General features: G+C 47.4%; 1 protein-coding gene across 1 annotated transcript in view; it reads right to left on the reverse strand.

The window, feature by feature from the left end:
- Positions 1 to 5,465: 5,465 nt before the first annotated feature.
- Positions 5,466 to 23,619, reverse strand: part of LOC142248835 (histo-blood group ABO system transferase 2-like) — an 82,676-nt gene continuing 64,522 nt past the window's right edge. The window contains exon 4 of the mRNA XM_075320164.1: positions 5,466 to 9,150. Coding sequence (XP_075176279.1) covers positions 8,466 to 9,150 — 685 coding nt within the window. The 3' untranslated portion in view covers positions 5,466 to 8,465. The remainder of the gene's footprint in view (positions 9,151 to 23,619) is intronic.

A 23,619-nucleotide genomic window follows, 5' to 3' on the forward strand; every position in this document is an offset into this window, starting at 1 on the left:
CAATGATCAGACTATATGCCGCACACTGCATCAGATTGGTCCACATGACTGGGGTCCCAGAAGGAAGCCTCTTCTAAAGATGATGCACAAGAAAGCCCATAAATAGTTTGCTGAAGGCAAGCAGACTAAGGACATGGATTGCTAGAATCATGTCCTGTGATCTGATGAGACCAAGATAAACTTATTTGTTTCAGATGGTGTCAAGCATGTGAGGTGGTAACCAGGGGAGGAGTACAAAGACAAGTGTGTCTTACCTACAGTCAAGCATGGTGGTGGGAGTGTCATGGTTTGGGGCTAAATGAGTGCTGCCAGCTATGTGGAGCTACAGTTCATTTAGGGAATCATGAATGCCAACATGTACTGTGACATGCAGAAGCAGAGAAAATGAACTAAACAAGGGGTTTAGTTTGTAAATGAAGTCACGTTTGCTGGGTTCTGCTTATCTGGCACTTCAGGGGCTCTCCTAATATAACATAGCACCTGCAAACCATTCCAGCAAAATCTGCCCTCTAATATGGCACTCCTTCCCTTCTGAGCTTTAAATTGTGCCTAAAAAGTAGTTTCTAACCACATATGGGGAATTGCCGAACATAGGGAAAATTGCGTAAAAACTATTTGGTCCATTTTTTTTCTATTAGATCTTTTAAAAACTAGAGAGTAAAGCAACATTTTAACGGAAAAAATGTAATTTTTCATTTTCACAGCCCAATGTTATACAATTCCTTAATCACATGAGGGTTTAAAATAGTAGTTTCCACAATGGGGGTCAATTGTGGAAGATTTCTGCTGTTCACAGGATACCCTAAGGTGACATGGCATACACAATCTATTCTAACAAAAATTACACACCAAAATTCAAATAGTTACCGTTTGCCCAAAGAGTTTCTTGGGGTTTCCTTTTCTCTTGTTACCCTTGTAAAAATGAAAAATTGGGGCTACAGTAACATTTTCACAGAAAATTGTAATACTTCATTTTGACAGCCAAATATTCTAAAATTCTGAGAAAGAGCAATGGGTTCAATATGCTCATCACACTCCTACATGAATTGCTTTAGGGGTGTAGTTTCCAAAATAGTGTCATTTGGGGGGGGGGGGGTTCTACTGTTTTGGCACCTCAACATGTCGCAGAGCTCCCGTCTAGAATCTATTCCAGCCAATTTTGCACTCCGAAAGTCAAACAGTACTCTTTCCATTCTGAGCCCTTCAGTGTGCCAAACAGTAGATTCTGACCACAAACGGGGCATCAGCAAACTCAGGTAAAAATGCACAAGTTGTGGGGTACATGTTATTTTGTTTCCCTTATGAAAATCAAACATTTTGAACTAGAGCTATTTTTTTAAATGGAAAACAAGTAATCTCTCATTCTTCAAGACAAAATGTTCATGGACCAATGTTATATAATTCCGCACATCACCTGTTAGATTAAAATGCTCACTATACTCCTAAATTACTCAAGGCAAGCACTTTCCAAATTGTTGCCATTTGTGGAACATGGCATCTGCAAGCTGATCCAGAAAAGGTTGTTGTGCGCCCAAACAGTAGTTTCTGACGACATGTGGGCATCAGCATACTCAGGATAAAATTGGCACCACAATCTGTTTTGCAATTTTTCTTGTTATCCTTGTGAAGATGTGAAATTTGGGGCTAAAGCAACAGATTTGTGGTAAAAAATGTAATATATAATTTTCACTACCCAATATTATAAAACTCTGTGAAGCACCTGTAGGTTCAACGTGATAATTACACCCATCTATAAATTCTTTAAGGGGTGTAGTTTCCAAAATGGAGTAATTTGTGTGGGGGGGGTTCTGCTGCTTTGACACCTCAGGGGTTCTGCAAATGGAACCTGCCATCCACGATCTTTTTTAGCTTTTTTAGCTCGCCTTTCTCCATGCCCTGTTGTGTGCTCCAACCATATATAGAGCATTGGTGTACTCAGGAGAAATAGCACAACACATTTTGGGATCTATTTTCTACTTACACATTTTGGAACATGAAAGTTTGGGGGTTAAAGTGACATTTTTGTAAAAAAAGAAACTTCAATTTTTTTTCCTCCTAATCTGCATCAATTTCAACACCTGAAGGATTAACAAACTTTCATTTTTTAAACTTTCAGCTCTGAATACAATTAGGGGTGCAGATTTTAAACTGGTGTATTGTTTTTGGGGGGTTCTGACACAGTGTCACAACTGTCAAGGCCATCTCCCTGTTTTTGGAGACTAATGGCAGCTTGAGGACTGGAGCCTCTAATCTCTATTTGGGACTCTGCATTTAAATGTTGTTTTGTTTCCATTGGTTCAGAAGTAGTTAATGCCAGTTTTTCTGTTTGCAGCTCTCGTGTAGTTAAGGTCAGCTGCACCTGCTCTTTAGACACACCCTATTGTGTTTACATAGCTAGGTCTCCTAACAAGCTTTGTTGAGTATATAAAGCCTTTTGTATGCAAGCCGCCTTGGTGGAAGGAGCTGCTGTGGATTCTCCTAAAGTCATATCCTCTCAATGTTGGTTGTTTATCTGTTTGTCTCCCCCTACCCTTTTGTCTTTTTAGTGCAACAATGGGTCTAGTGAACCTCACCTGCCTCTCACTAGCTAGGGCATCTATAGGGTTTCCCAGGGACTCGGGGTGCTGCTCTGCAACAGTTGCGCACACTGTGCAGGGACTGACTAGGAAAGTAGGGACAGCTACAAGTGAGGATAGGAAGTTTACCTTCCCAAGGAAGGTCTACCTTCCCAGTAGTCCCAGGGTGCACTATTGTTATTGTTTCCCCGGAGTCCTCCTTGTCTGTGGTGTTTTTGAGGTGTGTTTTTTGTTGTGCTTCAGACTTCAGTTGGTTTGAACACACTTACTACACTTGTTGTGTGACACATAGGTCCCTCAAAGTCACTTCAAAAGTGAAAAGTTCATTAAAAAAATAGGTTTTCCAAATTTTATTGCTAAAAATAATGAAAAATTGCTGCAAAACATTGAATCCTTCAGAAAAAAAGGTAAATTAAGAATGATGATTATGTAAAGTAGAGCGAATATAGTAGAGCGAATATAGATAACTTTGTAATATACTGTATCTTAAAAAACATGCTACTTTTTCCACTAAGTGATATAGACCCAGTGTTGCTGATTTCCTGTAAATGATTTATCTCATTACTAGTGTTGAGCGGATCCGAACTGTAAAAATCCGGATCCACGCGGTTTCAGCGTCCGATCCGGGACCGGCCCGGATGCGGGAATCCGGCTGCACGATCCGGATCCGGGATATTTTTTTTTTTTTCTCTCTCTCGCTCCTCCCTCCTCTCTCCTCTCTCCCCTCTCCCCTCTCCCCTCTCCCCTCTCCCCTTCTCCTCTCTCCTCTCTCTCTCTCTCTCCTTCTTTTCCAACCCGCGACGGATCCGCCGGACCCGGATTATTAGAAATCCACTCAACTCTACTTATTACCCAATGGGGAGAACAACCATAAGAAATATTTTTATTTGATGCAAAAAACAATACAATAATCTGATAAATAAATAGAGACTTTTAGTCATAAAAATAAAAAGTTTATTAAAATGAAAAAAAAATCATAAAAAATATTTAAAGAATGAAAATAATTGCAGGAATGATACAATGCTCACATAATACGTTAATTAGCAGGTATAAATGACCAAGGCGGGAAACTGTTATTCACAATATTAAAGTGCTAGTGCTATTAAATATATATATTTTTTTCCAATACAGTGTAGGGGGGAATTAAAACCAACCCAAAAAATTGATGATATACTATAAAGACTAAAGTGCTAGTGTCAATAAATATATTGTATTTAATTTTAATTTAGTAATGATAGGTATTAAAATTGGCCAAAATAAATAAAGGTATATTAAACAGCAGTAAATAAATAGAAAGCAATTCTCAAATGAGATTAACAAATACAATTCATTATACTATAGATACAAGAAATAGTATAGAAAACCGAATGGTCAGGTTAGCAAATGCCATCATATATAGTAGCGAACATTATAGAAAATAGTTCTCACGTGAGGATGGCAGGTATAATCCATTACAATGAAAACCACAATGGAAAAATAATAAATACACAGCTCAATTTATAGAGTATAAACGGAGCTCCCAAGACACGTTTTGCGTGGGCTTCTTCATGAGGGTGTATAGTGTCTCAAGGCCACCGGTACTGCTGCAATGGCGTCAGGAATCCTATGCTTGTCAGCTTGGTGGCCCATATCATGCATAGCAGGTTCCTAGTTTGTCTGTGCAGAATCCTCCCTGACTTTCCATTGTTCCTGCTGTCAGTACTCATTGGTATAGGTAGCTTTCCTGCTGGATTTTCATCTCTCCCCCTTTTGGACCCAGCGGGAGCTCGCCTTCCACCCAGCTGCTGATCATCAGTATTCTCTTGGTGTATATAAATATCCCTTTCTTTCTTGGGCTGGTGCTGGTGATATTTTCAGTCCATTCAAGCCGAAGTTGGAAGCAGGTGGCTTGTACTCCTCTGTAGTATTGTTGCTGAAAACTTTGCTGAAATTCTACCTGTGTCATGTGTGGATAAGTAGTTCATGCATTTTCCCACTGTGTGTCCTCCTTGTGTCTTCTATCGTGTTTAGTGGAGTTGACATAGAGCTTATCCCATCTGTTCCCTATTTAGGGCCCATCACTAGGGATACCTAGGGTCAGGTATTTGGCTTGGGAAATAGGTGTGTATCCTATCTAGAGTGGTGAGGGACCCCAAGAATCAGCAGTAGGTTTGGTCAGGGGTCACCATCTTCCCTTTCCCTAGACACTTCCCTTTTGCTGTTTCCTTGGTACTTTCCCGTACCTAGCCAGACATATAGCCATGTGTCCTACCTCAGGTGCAGGGCATTTTAACTTAGGTATCCATCGCTATGACCACGAGCAACTAACTGACTTACTAACTGTCACTATATGAGAAGACGTAACCATGGATACCTAAGTTGCAATGCCCTGCACATGAGGTAAGACACATGGCTATATTAGGAGAACTATACTAGTTTTCTAATTGGAGGTAGTGGCACTATCAGGCTGATTCTATACATACCTGTAGTGGTCAGCTCGGATGTTTAGGTTTTGAAACCCAAGAAAGTAAAGTTTATAAAATTAGCTACTTGTTTAGTAACAGCAGCTGAGGATCAGATAATATCTGGGGGTATTCATAGTTATCCCCTCCCCCTGTTAGAATTAGCATAAGTATTATACAATCAACCTAGCGGGACCTGTGGTGAGGTCATACCCATGAGACCAGAAGGGGCGGGGCCTCAGGCAGCAAAGCTGGACACCAGGTCACATGGGTATGACCTCACACAGGTCCTGCTAGGTTGATTGTATAATACTTATGCTAATTCTAACAGAGGGAGGGGATAACTATGAATACTCTCCAGATATTATCGGATCCTCAGCTGCTGTTACTCAACAAGCAGCTAATTTTATAAACGTTACTTCCTTGGATTTCAACACCTATACATCCGAGCTGACAACTACAGGTATGTATAGAATCAGCCTGATAGTGCCAGTATAGCACTGGCTTTAGGTTACATACGAAAATACTGGTGATTGGTTCCCTTTAAGATAAAGGACCAAAAAAAATTGCACCCTCATTAATAAGAAGGACATAACTCAATAATGATTTAAAACCCCCTGAAATAAAATATGATGCAGTGTGGGTTGATAATGGTGAAACGTGTGTAAAAAAAGGAGATTTTTCTATCTAAATCATTTTTTTCTCTTGTTCGTATAAAAAAGTGACAAATTGACTATGATTACATATAAAAAAACTGAGCAAATAGTGTACCCAAGTGAAACTATAATATCATATTGAAACATTAACCTACACCAATAATGAAAAATATACATGACTGATTACTCAGAATATTGAAGGATAACTATACTAAAGGATTAATGGACTAAATAGAGGACAGGAAAACAGTCCCCCCCCCAAAAAAATAAAAAATGACGAACTGGAAAAAAAGCCATTATATCACCTCATCTACTGCACCACAGAAAAACCGTGGGACAAGGGAGAGAGCAAAAAATAAAAATGGTATCTGGAATCTACTTGGTCAATCCAGCAGATATGAAAAGAAGAAAAAGAGGAAAAATAAAGAAAAAGAGAAGATAGAAAAATTGAGCAGACCCAAGACAGGAAAAAGCAATTGAAACAATCCCTGAACCGAACTCAATATTAAATTGGTTTAGTGCATAACTATCATAAATGAATACAAAATATTTAATGTAGATGGATCTTAATAGATGACACCATACAGCCTATATTTTTGGGAGGTATTTCTTTTCCTGACAGCCCTTGAATTTGTCCTTAAATTTTTTTTTCTTTTTAGAGGGATCATCTACCTACAGTTCCAAGGAACAGCTATGGAAGAAGATGTCATGCCCTCATATGCAAATTTGTTCCTGGGTCTGTGGAAAAGGGAAATTTTTCTCACCAATCTGGACAGAAATGCAGACAATGTTCTACGCTGGTCAAGATACATTGATGACGTTCTAATGATTTGGAAAGAAAATGAACATGATCTCAAGGAGTTTGCAGAGGAATTAAACATGAACAACTGTAATATTAAATTGTCTTAGAACCACAGTCAAAACTCTGTGGAGTGTGTTGATGTTGTGATATACAGGGGTGAAACAGTTTTGGTGGAAATTAAAACTTTCTACAAAAGTACAGCTGTAAATTCACTCCTGCATGCTACATCTGAACATCCTAGACCAGCAAACAAGAATATACCTGTACCACAATTTCTTAAGGCCCCGTTACACGCAATGACGTATCTAACGATATGTCACCGGGGTCACGGATCCGTGACGCACATCCGGCATCGTTAGCAAAGTTGTTGCGTGTGACACCAACAAGCGGCCGTTAACGATGGAAAATACTCACCAAATTGTCCATCGTTGACATGTTGTTCATTTTCAAAAAATCGTTGGTTGTTGAGGATGCAGGTTGTTCATTGTTCCCGTGGCAGCACACATCGCTATGTGTGACACCTCGGGAACAACGACCTACAGCCTACCTGTGTCCTCAACGAGCACCGAGGTGGGAGTGATGGAGATGCGGCTGCTCTCCGCCCCCTCTGTTTCTATTGGCGGCCCGCTCTGTGACGTCGCTGTGATGCCGAATGAACCTCCCCCTTTCAGGGGAGGTTGTTCCCCGCCCACAGCGACGTTGTTAGGGAGGGCTGTACATGTGACATGGACAAGCGAGATTGTGCGCCACTGGCAGCGATTTGCCCGTGACGCACAAACGACGGGGCGGGTGTCATCGCTAGCGATATCGCTAGCGATGTCGCTCCGTGTAAAGCCCTCTTTAGGATTAAAAGGAATTGTCCCAAAGGTGTAACGTTCTCACAACAGGCTCAAGAGACTTTCATTGAAATTCCAGGAATCAGGCTACAATAAGACAATCATTCAGAATGTTTTCAGAAGGGCAAGAAATACCAAAAGAGATTTTCTGATGCCAAGGAGAAAAGTGAAGAATGATAACCAGGTAAGATTAATTTCACCTTACAATGACCACTGACAAGATATGAAGGGGGCACTTAATGGATATTGCAATATTCTAACAAGATCCTAAACACTGGGGAAATGTATCTCGGAACAACCTTTATCACTTATAGGAGAGCTGAGAATCTGAAAGATATCTTAGTAAAATTTCAATTTAGGGGGAATACCTTACAGAATGTCGTTGGCACAAAGGGACCAAAATGGGGATTCTTTCCCTGTGGCCAATGCCTAGCCTACCCAATAAGGAGAAATTTTCCACCTTTGAATCCAGTCATGGCTCCAAAATCTTCAAGATTACCCATCACATTACATTACCTGTCATGCTTACTAAATTAAAATGAAATAGAATATATTTATGAACACTAGCACTTTAGTATTTATAGTACATCATCAATTTATTTGGCTGCTTTTAATACTTACCTCCTCCACTAAATTGGAAATAAATAATATATATTTAATAGCACTAGCACTTTAAAATTAAAATGGACTTATATAAATACAACAGTAATTTGTAAACCATTGCAAAAAAAAGTCTTGAAGTTCTAATAACCAAATCACTTGACGCAATGACTTTGGAACTGTATAAGTTGACGAAACACAAAGAACGCTTACAGCAGTACCAGAACTTAAAAAAAAACCATGAAAATGTGAATTCTTGCGTTACGCCCTTTTCTCTCTCTTTTTCTTCCAGGAATTACTTTAAAGAACATTTAAAAAATCTAATTTTTCAAATCACTTTAACAAAGACACATATGCATAATGTTAGACGTAATAACATTGTTTGCTTTTTGTACTCTAAGTACGATCAGCAGATAAAAGATTAAATATAAAGTTCAGTGTCCTTGTTGGCAGTGGCCATAAACCCCCTTATAGCATGTGACACAAGGCCAGAACGGCTTCTAGTTCTTCACTATAGGAACACATGACATATTTCATCTTTACATAACAGTATTTTAGTTCCTCACTTCTTCATTTTTTTTGGGTACTGCTAAGAATCGCTTCCTCTTGATGAACTCCTCAATACCGAGTCCATTGGCCCAGAGATATTCGGGGGACAGTACCTTTGTAGGCTTATTATACACCAGATATCTGTTGAGGTGAGATTCCTCCTGCCACACAGCTTCAATACCTTTTTTCTTGTCCTCCATAATACCTTTCTGGCATTCCTTACTAAGTTTGTAAATTTCCTCCACTTTTCCACCATACAGAGCCCCCGCGTAATAGAAGTCTCCTTGTCCTTTAGGTATATATGCTGCAGAAATCCGTCTATGCTCATATGTAAAGGACTTTAGTTCAGAAAGAAAAAATGCTGGGTGGAGTGTAGCTACCAGGTCTCCAAGTATTTCGACTCCTACATGATCGTTGAATACCATATCTACATCGGCGCATACAAGATAGTCTATCTCATTTCGCATATACTCCTTGGTGAAGATCGTGAGGGTATCCATTCTTCTCATTGACACGTCCTGCCAGCGTTGGTCAGCAACCACATTGTGTAGTTGCAAGATGCGACCATCAACTACTTTGGGTTTAACTACATTATTGACATTTTCAGTGAATACGTAGTATGTAACTTTGTGACCAACCATGAAATAACGCTCTGCAGACTCCAAGAATGGAAGAAGGAATCGGATATACCTGGAAGGAATAAATTGACTTCATTATACACAATAATAGGCTTTAACCTGAAGTTACGTAACAATACAAAATTATCTGACTTCTAATTGATGTCATCACTGTAATTTATATCATTCTAGTCTTCAAACTGATTGTACTATACAACAATTATATCATCCATACTACACAAAAGTTCCAAAAACCCATCATTAGTGAAATATCTTGTAACTCACATTCTAAATTTGCAACAGGAGACATCTGAGTCGATATCAAAAACAGCTGCCATGTCTGTGTGGTCCGCCTGTAACAATGGGTAAATATTGATGTTTACTACCGTACTTTCTACTGCCGTACTATTTAGAAGTGCAAACACCATGAAATGGAGGGTAGTGATTGATGTGCCACATACTATGTAGTGCCTATGTAGTGCCACCTGTGAGATCCAATGTAGAAGGATAGATAACTGTGAGGCAATTGTAAAATCTGACTTATATTTTTGGATACTTTTTTCTATATGCTGCATGGCGATGCACTATATGATTGTAGCTCTTAAAATTAGAGTGTACTATATTTAACCTAGCTCTATATAAACGGAGCTAGACATTAATGGTGATGCAACTTGATATATTATAGACGCCAATAAGATATATAAATATCTGAGGATTCGGTGCACCCCATGCAGTAATATATCAAAAAACTATCCATTAAAAAACAAACCTTAAAAAATAAACCATAATCGTATGTGGCCAATTAAAACAAAAATGGGGTAGCAATGGCAATATATTTGTTAACTAGCCAATCCATTGTTATGGACCAGACTAGACAGTAATTGTGGACTGGGACTATGTTTTGATGATAACCATGAAATTTTAAACCTTTTGTATGTAGAATTTTCAATAAAAGAATATTTTTTATATCGACTCAGATGTCTCCTGTTTGCAAATTATATCATCCTGTAGATTGTGAGCCCTCGGGAGCAGGGTTGTCTTTCCTCCTCTACCAGTCTATGTCTTGTATTGTTCATGATTATTGTACTTGGTTTTATTATGTATACCGCTTTTTATATGTATAGCGCCATTGGAAGCAGGGCCGGCCTTAGCCTGAACGGTGCCCTGTGCAAAACTGTCCCTTGGTGCTCCCCCCCTACTGATTTTGTACCCAGTTTCCAGGAAACAAATGGGGACCAGAGGCCATTTTTTTTTATATCCTAAGAAAATTGATTTCTCCAAATGTACAATAAAGTCCTCCAGATTTGTGCTGGAGAATCAGCTTCTCAAATCCACATTAATTCCACCCCATCTGAAATTATTCTTATTGGGGTCTTCTCATCTCGTACATGCTGTATGCCTGGATATTACATTATGGATGGTACATATGGATCCCCCCAATGGGGTGCACATGTATCTTGAGAATTAGGTGCTGCTGCTCTTCGTGGAGAGATGATATAAATTCCTATACACTTAGAGCGGCGCAGGTTGTGGTCCCATTGGTGGGATCCTGAGGATAAATGTATTAGATGATACCAGACAAGGCACCATGGAGTCGGCGGCCGATGCTGTGTGTACGCCAGACCAAAATGTCCAAAATACAGATGTTAAAGGGGAATGTAAGAAATTAGAAAAAATCTCTGCTTTATACATAATAAAGAGTCCTCATGTTATATGTGTCACTGCCTCTCAGCTAAAGTGACCGGAACAGACTGAGGTGCAGTACCACATACACACCATGAGGTAGGGGCACAGTGTATGGAAGAACTATGGCATATATACTGTAGTCCCTTTATTAACCAGACTGGGCTCACCCCATTTTGCAATGCTGCAAATAATTTTGTTGGCAAATTGGTAAGATAAATCCGTGCCAAATAATGTAATATTCTGCAGAACTTCATAATGCACACCTCAGCTGCTGCAGAACCTCATCATACACACCTCAGCTGCTGCAGAACCTCAAAATAAACACCGCAGATGCTACAGAACCTCATTATACACATCTCAGCTGCTGCAAAATATCATAATTCACTTCAGCTGTTGCAGAACCCCATAATACACACCTCAGCTACTACAGAACTTCATCATACACACCTCAGCTGCTGCAGAACCCTATAATACACATCTCAGCTGCTGCAGAACCCCATAATACACACCTCAGCTGCTGCAGGACCTCATCATACACACCTCAGCTCTTGCAGAATCTCATAATACACCTCAGCTGCTGCAGAACCGTGTAATACACGTCAGCTGCTGCAGAACCTCATAATACACCTCAGCTGCTGACGATGCATTACACTGACAGAATGGCCTTCATAATGACACTAAGGCTAAGTTCACACAGGACATCTTTTGTTGCCATTTTCAGGTCACAAAGATGCCCCTGCATGCATTTCCTCCTCCCAGCAAAGTCTATGGGATTGCTCTTTTGCTGTCACACTGGGCATCTTTTGTTGGCTGCGTTTTTGAAGATGTACCTGTCAATTCTTTTTGCGTTTTCGTTTTTGAACCCTTCCAGTCAATAGATTAGACTTAAAAACCACATTAGGCAAAACGTGGTAAAAACGCATCAAAAACACATTGCGTTTTTTATGCGTTTTTGCCACGGTGCGTTTTGGTGCACTCTTGGGACAAAAACACTGCTTATTTGTGGTAAAAAAAAAAGATGACCCGTGTAACATACCCTAAACCATTCCATGTGATGTGCAGACGGCAGTGACGCCATGTAACATATGAGACTCCAATGTTATTTTGCTACCAGGTAAGGAATCTGACGGCTGATTCCTCCTGCATGACCCCCGCGTGGAAGGAATCAGACATCGGCACCATTATTGCAGTCGTGTTTATTTTACTCTGATGCTTCCACATTTCAGATAAAACACATTTAATCTCTGGCCGAGGATGATGCCACCAGGATGAGGAGCCCAGGAGCCCGGTGCCCAATGGCTTCTCCCTGCTCTGCTGCCCTGGACTGACCGGTGTCTCCCCTGTGTCTGACATTCTGCACATTGACTGGTCGAACCCCCAAAATGTGTAATACACACTGTTGGGATTTCATTTGCCAATTTGAGTGGTTGTATGATCACTCACCAGTGATTTGCAGACTGGGGTTCATAATTTATACTGGGGGTCATAGTTATAATTTTCAATTTGAGAGAAGCAGGAGGAGACGTCATTCGGCAGATGACCACACATTGCAAATCACAAGTGAACGATCAGATGACGACCACTCAAATCGGCAAGTGAAATCCTAACACAGCGCATATTACACACCTATAGGATATGGCAGGTCAATATTCAGAATTACATGACATTATACACTATACAAGACAGGTATAGGGCATATGTAGGGTGTGTAACCTAATATATAAAGCTGAGTGTATGTGTGTGTGTGTCCGTTAAAGGAATCCGCACCGTCACATTTACAATCACAAGATTTTGCAGACATCCCATGTGACTCAGGGAACGTCATAGACTATGTCTTGATGTTTTGAGGGGAAAATGTAACCCTGCGCTTTACAGTTATTTGCCGAAAAACCTGCTTACATTAAAATCAATGGAGCTACAGGTCATTAATAGGAGCTGTAATTGGTTGCTATAGGCAACAAAGGACATTGTTAGTATAAGACAGGTAATGTGTCAGATAATATAATGTCGATAGAGACAAACACAGAGACAGAGACACACACAGAGACAGAGACACACAGAGACTGATATAGAGACAGAGACACACAGAGACACACAGACTGACACAGAGACACACAGGCTCCCATACACAGCAGGGGCCCCCACACAGCCTCCTATGCACAGCAGGAGCCCTCACACAGGCTCCCATACACAGCAGGGGCCCCCACATAGCCTCTTATATACAACAGGAGACCCACAGATCCCATATAAACTTAAAAAAAATTATACTCACCTAATCCTGATTCCCAGCACGGCAGCCTCCATCTTCTCTTCTATGGTGGCCTGCGGAGGCAGCGCGATGCAATGATGTCACTGCTCTGCCCTTGTGGATATATGGTCTCCTAAGACACAGGCCTGCAGCGGTCTGTGGCTTAGGAGACGGGCAGTGATAGAGCAGGGAGCTTTGCTCTGTTACAGGATTGAACTGTATCAGGGTGACGCCGACATAGTTCAGTGCGGTGGTTGCAGAAGATTCGGGGCTCAGGCCAAGAAGTTCTGGGCCGGAGCTCCGGATCTTTGATGCCAGTGGTGCCCCTGCCGGTGGGTCCCCTCTATATCCAGTTGGAGAGCCCTCTGGGGCATTGACTGGTGTCTGTGGGCCAGACCAACGCTGGATAGATGATAGATAAATAAATATCAGATAGATAGATGATAAATAATAGAAAGATAGATAGATAAGAGATAGATAGATATATGATAGATAATAGATAGATAATAGAAAGATAGATAGATAGAGGGATAGATAGATAATAGATAGATAATAGAGATACATAGATATAGACAGATATATAATAGAGAGATAGGCATACAGACAGATAATAGACAGGCAGCTAGATATTGCACAGTATACAGGACACACATGTTATACATAACACACACATACAGCACATAATACATTACAGATGACACAGCATTTTATACTCATATACAGTCACTTCCTGGGCTCCAGGAGTTCAGTGTGGCTTTTCTAACAGCATCTCCGGCAGTGCTGCTTCCCCTCCCCCCTCTCTATGGTAAAGACAGGAGAAAGGACACAAAGCCAAGAGCAGGTGAGGGCGCTCCCTGCTGGAGGCTGCGCAGGGAGCCGACAGTGCAGAGTGGAGGAGAGGGGGAAGAGCGGAGGGGAGGGGGTAGAGCAGAGGGGAGAGCAGAGGGGAGGGCGCCCCCTGCTGGAGGCTGTGCAGGGAGCCGACAGTGCAGAGCGGATGGGAGAGGGGAGGGCGCCCCCTGCTGGAGGCTGTGCAGGGAGCCGACAGTGGAGAGGAGAGGAGAGGGGAGGAGAAGGGAGGGGGGGAGGAGAAATGAGGGGAGGGGTGGGGAGGGCGCCCCCTGCTGGAGGCTGTGCAGGGAGCCGACAGAGGGGAGAGGAGGGAGCTCCTGCTGGAGCCTGTGCATTAGGAGCGGCAAAGTGAAAGTAAACAGCTCTGCTCCCTGGGCGCCCCCTCTGCTGTCGGCCTGTCGGCGCCCTGTGCGACCGCACCACTCGCACATAGCCTAAAGCCGGCTGTGCATGGAAGAAATGGTACTATATTAATACTAATTATATTAATGTTGCAGAACATTATAATGTCAGCTTTTCAGTCAATATCTGAGTGTTTCAACTGTCTTCTAAAATGAAAAAGGATACTCATCTTCAGGTAACTTGCTCATTATCTGTGCCAGCAGCTTTTGGATGGCTCGCACACTTTGAGTGGCTCTGCTGTGTTTACCTGGTTTACTGAGCTGTCAGTGTAGATTGACAGTGCTGGCTTCCATGTTGGTTCTGGGAAGTGCTGGTGGCTCATTTGTTCCATTGTCCCTTTAATTCCTCTGTTTCTTAACAGAGCAAGCTCTCCTAGAACCCTGCCAGTCGTATATTCTGGTTTTGTGAGTGTGCTGTTAAACTGTTTTTTTGTGATCTGATCCTTGTTGCTTGACCCCGGACTGTAGTTTGACTCCCCTCTGCTTGCTCCCTGTTCTTAATGCGACCTCCTGTTATTTTGAGCTCGGACTGTTACCTGACCACGTTATAGTTTACTCCCTGTATCCATACGTGTGTTCCTGGAATCCCTGACCCGGATCGTGACCTGACTATGCCTCTGTTTCCTCCTGGAATCCTTGACATGTCCTCCTGTTACTAAACCCCAGCTTTCTTGACTACTCTTCCATTTGTACTACCCATAAGTAGTGACTAGAGTCATACACGTGCATAAAAAAAAATTGGTCATATTTTCAGCCAGAAAAGTAGGACTCATTTTTCTCACTTATCACCCGTATGCGGTCCATATGCACTCCATTTATTTTCTTAGCAGGTTTTATTTTTTTATAATCATTTATAGGACCATATACAGTGTCCTATGCAGCAGAATGGTAATGTATTCTTAAAAAACAGACACCACTTGGATGGTCTCTGTGGCATCCGATTTTTTTCTTGCATCCATAAGCTTCAATAGGTGAGTCTCGACCAACTTACACGTCCACTCTCAGTGTGGCGCCCTGGACAAGCCAGGGGCCACAGAGAACAACACTCACACACCCCACACTCCCGGTTAGGCACACCGAAGTCAGACACAAAACCCTTGTTGCCTTCCTCCAGGGGCTGATGTCCACACCAGGGGGTGGGCCAGGTGGTTGGCCCCGCCCACCGAGGAGTTCACAGTCCTGGAGGCGGGAAAAGCAGACAGTTCAGTGAGGGAAGTGAAGTTGGAGGAAGGAAAGTGTGGTAGTGGAGTGTTACGAGGGGGACCCGGGGAAGCGTGCCAAGATGGGGAATGGACAGCTTCCGCCGGCTAAGGTCCACTGTGCGGTGTAAGGGACCGCTGCTATGGTGGGTGAAGAGTGAGCGGGTTGCTGCTAGCGATCGTCTGGAATGTCACAGACGATCTATGTACACCGGTCTGCCCTAACCCGTGTGGGTTGTATGGCAGGGATCACACGGCTCGGTGTACCTGTTGCACGGGGAAGCACAGAGGTGCCCACGCACGTGTGCCAGTGGAAGTCACGAGAATATGGCACGAGGGTAGCACGTGTGCTTTCAATAACCAGGTGAGTCCAGTGGAGACTCGAGGAGCTCACCTGGGACAGGAACACGGCCTGTAGAAGGAGCTACTGCCGGAGCAGCAAGGCAGGGACACGGCCTGCAAACCAGGTGCTGCCTAAGCAGCAAGGGCCAAGCCCACAGAAGAAGATAATGCCTGAGCAGTGGCGTGGCAGCACGCTGCCAGACATCCAAACATAGAAGGACGGCCGTGCGCCGCCATGATGGCAGGAGGAGCTTTTAAGGAGGTGTAGCTCCAGCCAAGGGCGGGCGCGAGGCGGAGATGACAGACTTGACCCAATCAGGATCCACGACATCCCAGCCTGGCCAGTCAGGATTCACCATGTCACCAGCCTTGTCATCAAGCCGTGTGACGTCAGTGGGCGAATCAGGATCCACCAAGCATAGCACATGCTCACCCTCCTGCCTCTGGGAAATAGAGTTGGGATCCTCGGTCTCACAATGTGTAGAGATAACGGGAGTCTCACTGCTTCCCTGAGCAGCAAATCTCTGCACATTGCGCAACCTCACAGACCTTCGAGGCTGCTGAGCAGGAGGAGCTGTGGCAGGCAAGGAATGGGAGACCGCCTCATTTCTTGCAACAGGAGTACCACTAGGTGTCACCCTTGTGCTGCCTCTCTGAGGAGGTTTCTCCTGCACTCTGCGCAGTCTGGCAGACCTTCGGCGCTGCGGAGCAGGAGCGCTCGTGGCAGGCAAGGAGACTGTCTCATTCCTTGCCACAGGAGAGCCACGAGGTGTAACAGTGGAGCAACTATCTGACATTGTCCTGGTGTGTGGCCCGGACGGTACAGCAAGGTTTGCAGACGGTGGTGACCGTCTGCAGGAGTGGCCTATCGGAGTCTACCGTAGGAACCGTGGACGGGCGGTGGCCCAGCGGTACCGGACCGGTACGCAAAGAGAAGCCAGCACCATCTGGCAGGGGCTTACAGACCCCGGCAAGGCTAGGAGTCGCCGTGAATTTGCCGAATTCGTTAGTGAAGGGAACCTCCCGGGTTTTCCAGCAGCCAAGTCCCGACAGAAGGCAACAGTCCAACCAAGAGAGGGAGACACCGCCACCGCCAAGGCAACCGTTTCCCAGGGCCAGAGCCAGTGGGCAAAAGGGGCTCCTCCAGCCCATATCCAAGCTGGGGAGCGGGTTACCGGTGGGAACCCATTGGAACCATCTACCGTACATAGGTGCAGGGAAAGGCAGTCACCATCAATCTGCCGGGAGAAACAACACCGCAGCCGTCTGTGGGACCCGTCCATCCAGCCATGTGTTTTACCGAGAACTGTGTCCTGATCATTGGCTGAGTGTGAGTACCACCGTGCCGTGTGGCACAGCGCTGCCCCTGCGACCCTGCACCTCACCAGGCCCTGTAACCCGCCTGTCATCCATTTCCTACCCCATCACCGGGCCCCAGGACAACCAACCCGCTACCCACGGAGGGGAGAACTAACAACAAAGCTGCTCCCTGTCACCGCTCCCGGGATCCCCATCTAGAGCAGCGGTGGTGTCACCAATATCACCACAACCGTGGGTGGCGTCACGGACAATATCCAAATCCCCACAATCCAATCAATCCCCCTTTTCAATCACGGGCGAGGAGCGCCGCTCGAGTCCCCAGGATCCGGCCCACCGCTCGAGCCACCACAGAGCAGCAGCAGCCGCAGGAGCAGCGGCCCGACCTGAGCAGTGGGAGAGCGCAGCGTCCCCTCCTCCGCCCGTGACAACTTGGCGCCGTGAACAGGATCTTACCGCTCTGCCGTCTGGTAGAGGTGTGCCTTGTTACCGCCGGAGGTGTCCGGCCGAAAATTTGGAGAAGCCGCCATCTTGGGCGCGAAGAATTCCCGCTCGAGCATCTCCTCGAGTAGTAGAGGCGCGAAGGCCAAAACCCCGCCCCTGTAGAGGAGGAGCCGGAAAGAGACTAAGGGGGACTGATGGCGTCTGGCCGCATGTAGCCCGCGGCTATAAAAGCAGGGACGCCGGGACCCTGCAGCCATCTTGTTCCTGGGAGAGGCCGCCAGCAAGATGTATATGCCGTCCCGTAGCACCGTAGCCCCCGCGCCTGGAACCACGGCGTGGGTGGAGATCCGGACCGCGCAGCTCCAACAACGCCTGCAGGTCAAGATGCAGCTCCTCTTGGAGGAGTGGGAGGCCGACATGGCGGAGGTTATAGCAACCGTGCGGAGACGCGAAGAGGAGGGAGCTTCGGAAGGGAGGGTGAGTGACCCACGCCCCGGTACCCCTAGTGGGTCGGTCATCGCGGCTGCGGGACCTGGTCTGAACCCTCTCGCCCTGCTACCTCCCTCGCTACCCGTATCGGCTGCCGTGACCCCGCCACTAGGCCCGCTACCCCCGCAACCGGTAGCGGTACCCTGCATGTCCGCCCAGGCGGATCGACCTGTAGCCGGAGCCCGTGACCGACCGGAAGTGCTGCCCTGGAAAGTCCAGAGGCCCTAGCCGGAGGCATTTACAGAGACTTCCCCCGAGCCGGAGCCGACAGGCCGCTCCGTGCAGAAGGCCCAACGGAAGAAAGCCCCTGTGCCCATCCCCCACACCTCGGCTGAGGTTGCGCCGGGTTGCCGCTGCAAAGCAGCACCCCAGGCCAAGTCACCGCGGAACCTTCCACCCAGATTACCAGTGGTAGGCAGTGTCCGGAAGGTCTCGCGGGGCCCGACCCGTGCGCCGGAGCTCGCAGCAGCACCGTACTGGGATAGGGAGTCGGTGCCGTTGGGCCCGGAGATCGCAGAACGGGAGAAGAAGAAGGCAGAGATGGTGGCCCGTACAATCCGGGAGAAGGAGAGCCTGAGGCAGGCGACCTTCCGCATCCGGGGCCCCCTGTATGAAGGGCAGGTGAGGCGGTTTGATGTCCGCCGGGGCTATGGCTTCATATATGAACCGGGCCTGGAGGCCGAAGTCTTCATAGCCCGGCGGGATGTTAATGCCCACCTGCCGGAGGAGCAGCCAGGCCGTAACCTGATGCCGGGCGACTTGGTGCAGTACACCCGGCACTGTGGGGAGAGGGGGTGGTTTGTGCTGGATGCCAAGCTGAGGGGCAGCCAGGAGGCCCGGGTGTCCACCGCGTCCCCTCCCCCAGCCGACACCGAAGAGTCGGAGTAAGGTCAGCGGAGCCCCGCTGCAGTTGTTCCCCGTTTGGAACACAGAGTACCGTTTAAAATGTTTTAAAAAAAAAAAGAATGATAAGTAAATGATACCGTGAAAGTCATCTGATTTGCTACCTGATTGTCAGCCTGATTGAAACCGGTCGTTGCCGGCAACTGGTCCCCGTTGGGACCCCCTTTGCAATTATGCATAAGGAACTCCTTATGAACAGGCCCGAGAACTAGCAGGGCAACCACAAACTTGTGGCATGTAAATGATGTTGTTGTGGCTTTTACCGTTGCCACCTCCGGAGAGGCAGATTGGAGGAAGGGCCCGCAGTGGAGCAGGCTGGGGCCCAGCCACCACTGGAACCGGTGGCGATCCTCTGGGGGTTTCAGGGGTTCCCCATGGACGTGGGTCCCCTGAAAAGGACAGAACCCGCTCGGGCAGCTTGTGCAGGACTGGGGTCAAGGGGTGCTGCCTGTTTGCTTAGGGGCAGCATCAGGGCCAGGTTGCTTGGGTGGGAGAGAGCGGAAGCCGTAACCGTTTTGCAACATGTAAGTAAGAGTACCTCCCGATGTGGGAAGATGTTATTTTAATTGTAATGTGTTACCGTTTTTCTATTTTTCAGTTTGTGAAAATAAAACCGGTGATGGACGGGCAGCCCGCGGACGGTCTGCATTTAACTAAGGGGAATGTGGCGCCCTGGACAAGTCAGGGGCCACAGAGAACAACACTCACACACCCCACACTCCCGGTCAGGCACACCGAAGTCAGACACAAAACCCTTGTTGCCTTCCTCCAGGGGCTGATGTCCACACCAGGGGGTGGGCCATGCGGTTGGCCCCGCCCACCGAGGAGTTCACAGTCCTGGAGGCGGGAAAAGCAGACAGTTCAGTGAGGGAAGTGAAGTTGGAGGAAGGAAAGTGTGGTAGTGGAGCAACTATCTGACAGCGTCCGGGTGTGTGGCCCGGATGGTACAGCAAGGTTGGCAGACGGTGGTGACCGTCTGCAGGAGTGGCCTATCGGAGTCTACCGTAAGGACCGTGGACGGGCGGTGGCCCGGCGGTACCGGACCGGTACGCAAAGAGAAGCCAGCACCATCTGGCAGGGGCTTACGTACCCCGGCAAGGCTAGGAGTCACCGTGAATTTGCCGAATTCGTTAGTGAAGGGAACCTCCCAGGTTTCCCAGCAGCCAAGTCCCGACAGAAGGCAACAGTCCAACCAAGAGAGGGAGACACTGCCACCGCCAAGGCAACCGTTTCCCAGGGCTAGAGCCTGTGGGCAAAAGGGGCTCCTCCAGCCCATATCCAAGCTAGGGAGCGGGTTACCGGTGGGAACCCATTGGAACCATCTACCGTACATAGGTGCAGGGAAAGGCAGTCACCATCAACCTGCCGGGAGAAACAACACCGCAGCCGTCTGTGGGACCCGTCCATCCAGCCGTGTGTTTTACCGAGAACTGTGTCCTCATCATTGGCTGAGTGAGTACCACCGTGCAGTGCGACACAGCGCTGCCCCTGCGACCCTGCACCTCACCAGGCCCTGTAACCCGCCTGTCATCCATTTCTTACCCCATCACCGGGCCCCGGGACAACCAACCCGCTACCCACGGAGGGGAGAACTAACAACAAAGCTGCTCCTTGTCACCGCTCCCGGGATCCCTGTCTAGAACAGTGGTGGTGCCACCAATATCTCCACAACCGTGGGTGGCGTCACGGACAATATCCAAATCCCCACAATCCAAGCAATCCCCCTTTTCAATCACGGGCGAGGAGCGCCGCTCGAGTCCCCGGGATCCGGCCCACCGCTCGAACCACCACAGAGCAGCGGCAGCCGCAGCAGCAGCGGCCGGACCCGAGCAGTGGGAGAGCGCAGCGTCCCCTCCTCCGCCCGCGACATCAGCATGCTGAGATATTTCCTCAGGCCAAATACATTTGAGAAAAAAATTGCCACTCCTCACTGCCTCGTTGTTACGTCACCGCCGGAGTCTGCTCCAGCGACTTCTGCCCCGATCACCAGGCGACGCCGTGTTCCTGCCGTGGATGGTGCTGGTGATGGGAGAGGAGTCGATGCCAGCAGCACCGGTGGGCGCAGGCTCCGATCATCCACTGGGCTGGGTTATCTTGGGATCTGCAGTACCGCTGGCTGACTGTGGGTGGCGTGTGTCTTCCAGCTGAAGTTGCCAGCATTCAGCTACAGCCAATGGGAAGACACCACACCCTTCTTATTCCCCCTCCTATCACATAACCACTGCCAGAGATAGTTCTGATCTCCTGGCTCCTGGTCCGCCCTATTCTGTTTTGTGATTCCTGTGTGCTGACTTCTGCGTGTTTGCTGACTACCCTTCTGCCTGCTGTTTTTTACCTCGCTGCCCGATCCGGATTTGACCTCTGCTTCGTTTTCTGATTACATCCTTGTCTGCCGATTCTGTCCCTGTTCTGCTATTCCTGGTTTGACCCTGCCTGATGACTACTCTCATCGGACCGCAGCCTTCCACAGGTAGTGATCTCCAGGGCCCTGTGTAATTCAAAATCCCTGTATAGGGGTTAAAGGGTTTCAGGGTTCTGAGGGTCCTGCTTGGTGAGTGGCTTCCCTCTAGTCTGTCCATTACATCCCCCCTGAGTCTGTTGATCCAGGCAGGTGTTACACTCGTTGAATAAAATTGGACTGAGTGCAATCCCTTTTTTCTCGTAGTACACTTGATCGTTATATGTTAGTATGAGAATACTCCTGATCAACTTTGGGGTTGCTGTCTCTATTTATGGAGACCAGCTGAGTTTGGGTTTTATTAATAGGTTTTAATTGAAAAATCTGTAAATTAGTTCTCTAATGGAAGGAGGATTTTCTAACTAGTGCTGCACACCTGGCTTGGCTAATATCCCCAATTCTCTCTCTAGGCTCGTTAAAAGGTTGAACAATACAAGGTCTCTCTTGTTTCCAAAAACTTTGAATAAATTTATAGTACAAGCAAATGTAAAAAACTTTGCATTATATGCTGTAGAATATATTGGCGCTTTATAAATACATTTATTAATTACTAGAAGGTGGCCCGATTCTACGCATCGGGTATTCTAGAATTTACGTATTGTGTAGTTCATGTATGATTTTTGTTATATATATATATATATATATATAGATGTTGTTGTGTGTAGTTACCAAGTGTTTGTGTAGGGCGCTGTACATGTTCTGGGTGTGGCGGGGGGTGAGAGCGGTGTTGTATGTGTGTTGCGTGTGTTGCGTTGTTTGTGGAGCGCTGTGTGTCTGTAGCGCTGTGTGTGTGTGTGTGTGTGTGTGTTGTGCGGTTTGTGTGTGTGTGGTGTGTTTTGGGGGGAGGTATGTTTTGAGCAATGTGTGTGTTGTGCGGTATGTGCGTATATTTGTGTGTGCTGTGGTGTTTGTGTGTTGGGTGTTGTGTGTGTGCAGCGTTGTCTGTGTGTGTGGGTGTCTGTGTAGGGCGTTGTTTGTGGTTCCCAGTGTGTGTGTGTTGTGCAGTGCGCGTGTGTGTGTGTGTGTGTTGGGGGGAGGTGTGCACCTCCCATCGTGCTCCATCCCCCATGCTGCGCACCCCCCATCGTGCTCCATCCCCCATGCAGCGCACTCCCCATCGTGCTGCATCCCCCATGCTGCGCACTCCCAAACGTGCTTCATCCGCCATGCTGCGCACTCCCAAACGTGGTCCATCCGCCATGCTGCGCACTCCCAAACGTGCTCCATCCGCCATACTGCGCACTCCCCATCGTGCTGCATCCCCCATGCTGCGCACTCCCAAACGTGCTCCATCCGCCATGCTGCGCACTCCCCATCGTGCTCTATCCGCCATGCTGCGCACTCCCAAACGTGCTCCATCCCCCATGCTGCGCACCCCCCATCGTGCTCCATCCCCCATACAGCGCACTCCCCATCGTGCTGCATCCCCCATGCTGCGCATTCCCAAACGTGCTCCATCCGCCATGCTGCGCACTCCCAAACGTGCTCCATCCGCCATGCTGCGCACTCCCAAACGTGCTCCATCCGCCATGCTGCGCACCCCCCATCATGCTCCATCCGCCATGCTGCGCACTCCCAAACGTGCTCTATCCGCCATGCTGCGCACTCCCAAACGTGCTCCATCCGCCATGCTGCGCACTCCCAAACGTGCTCCATCCGTCATGCTGCGCACTCCCAAACGTGCTCCATCCGCCATGCTGCGCAATCCCAAACGTGCTCCATCCGCCATGCTGCGCACTCCCAAATGTGCTCCATCCGCCATGCTGCGCACTCACCAACATGCTCCATCCGCCATACTGCGCACTCCCAAACGTGCTCCACCCGCCATACTGCGCACTCCCCATCGTGCACCATCCGGCATGCTGCGCACTCCCAAACGTGCTCCATCCGCCATGCTGCGCACTCCCAAACGTGCTCCATCCGCCATGCTGCGCACTCCCAAACGTGCTCCATCCGCCATGCTGCTCACTCCCAAACGTGCTCCATCCGCCATGCTGCGCACTCCCAAACGTGCTCCATCCTCCATGCTGCGCACCCCCAAACGTGGTCCATCCGCCATGCTGCGCACTCCCAAACGTGCTCCATCCTCCATGCTGCGCACTCCCAAACGTGGTCTATCCGCCATGCTGCGCACTCCCAAACGTGGTCCATCCGCCATGCTGCGCACTCCCAAACGTGCTCCATCCCCCATGCTGCGCACTCC

This window comes from Anomaloglossus baeobatrachus, chromosome 8, assembly GCF_048569485.1.
Source record: "Anomaloglossus baeobatrachus isolate aAnoBae1 chromosome 8, aAnoBae1.hap1, whole genome shotgun sequence".
Taxonomy (NCBI): Eukaryota; Metazoa; Chordata; class Amphibia; order Anura; family Aromobatidae; genus Anomaloglossus; species Anomaloglossus baeobatrachus.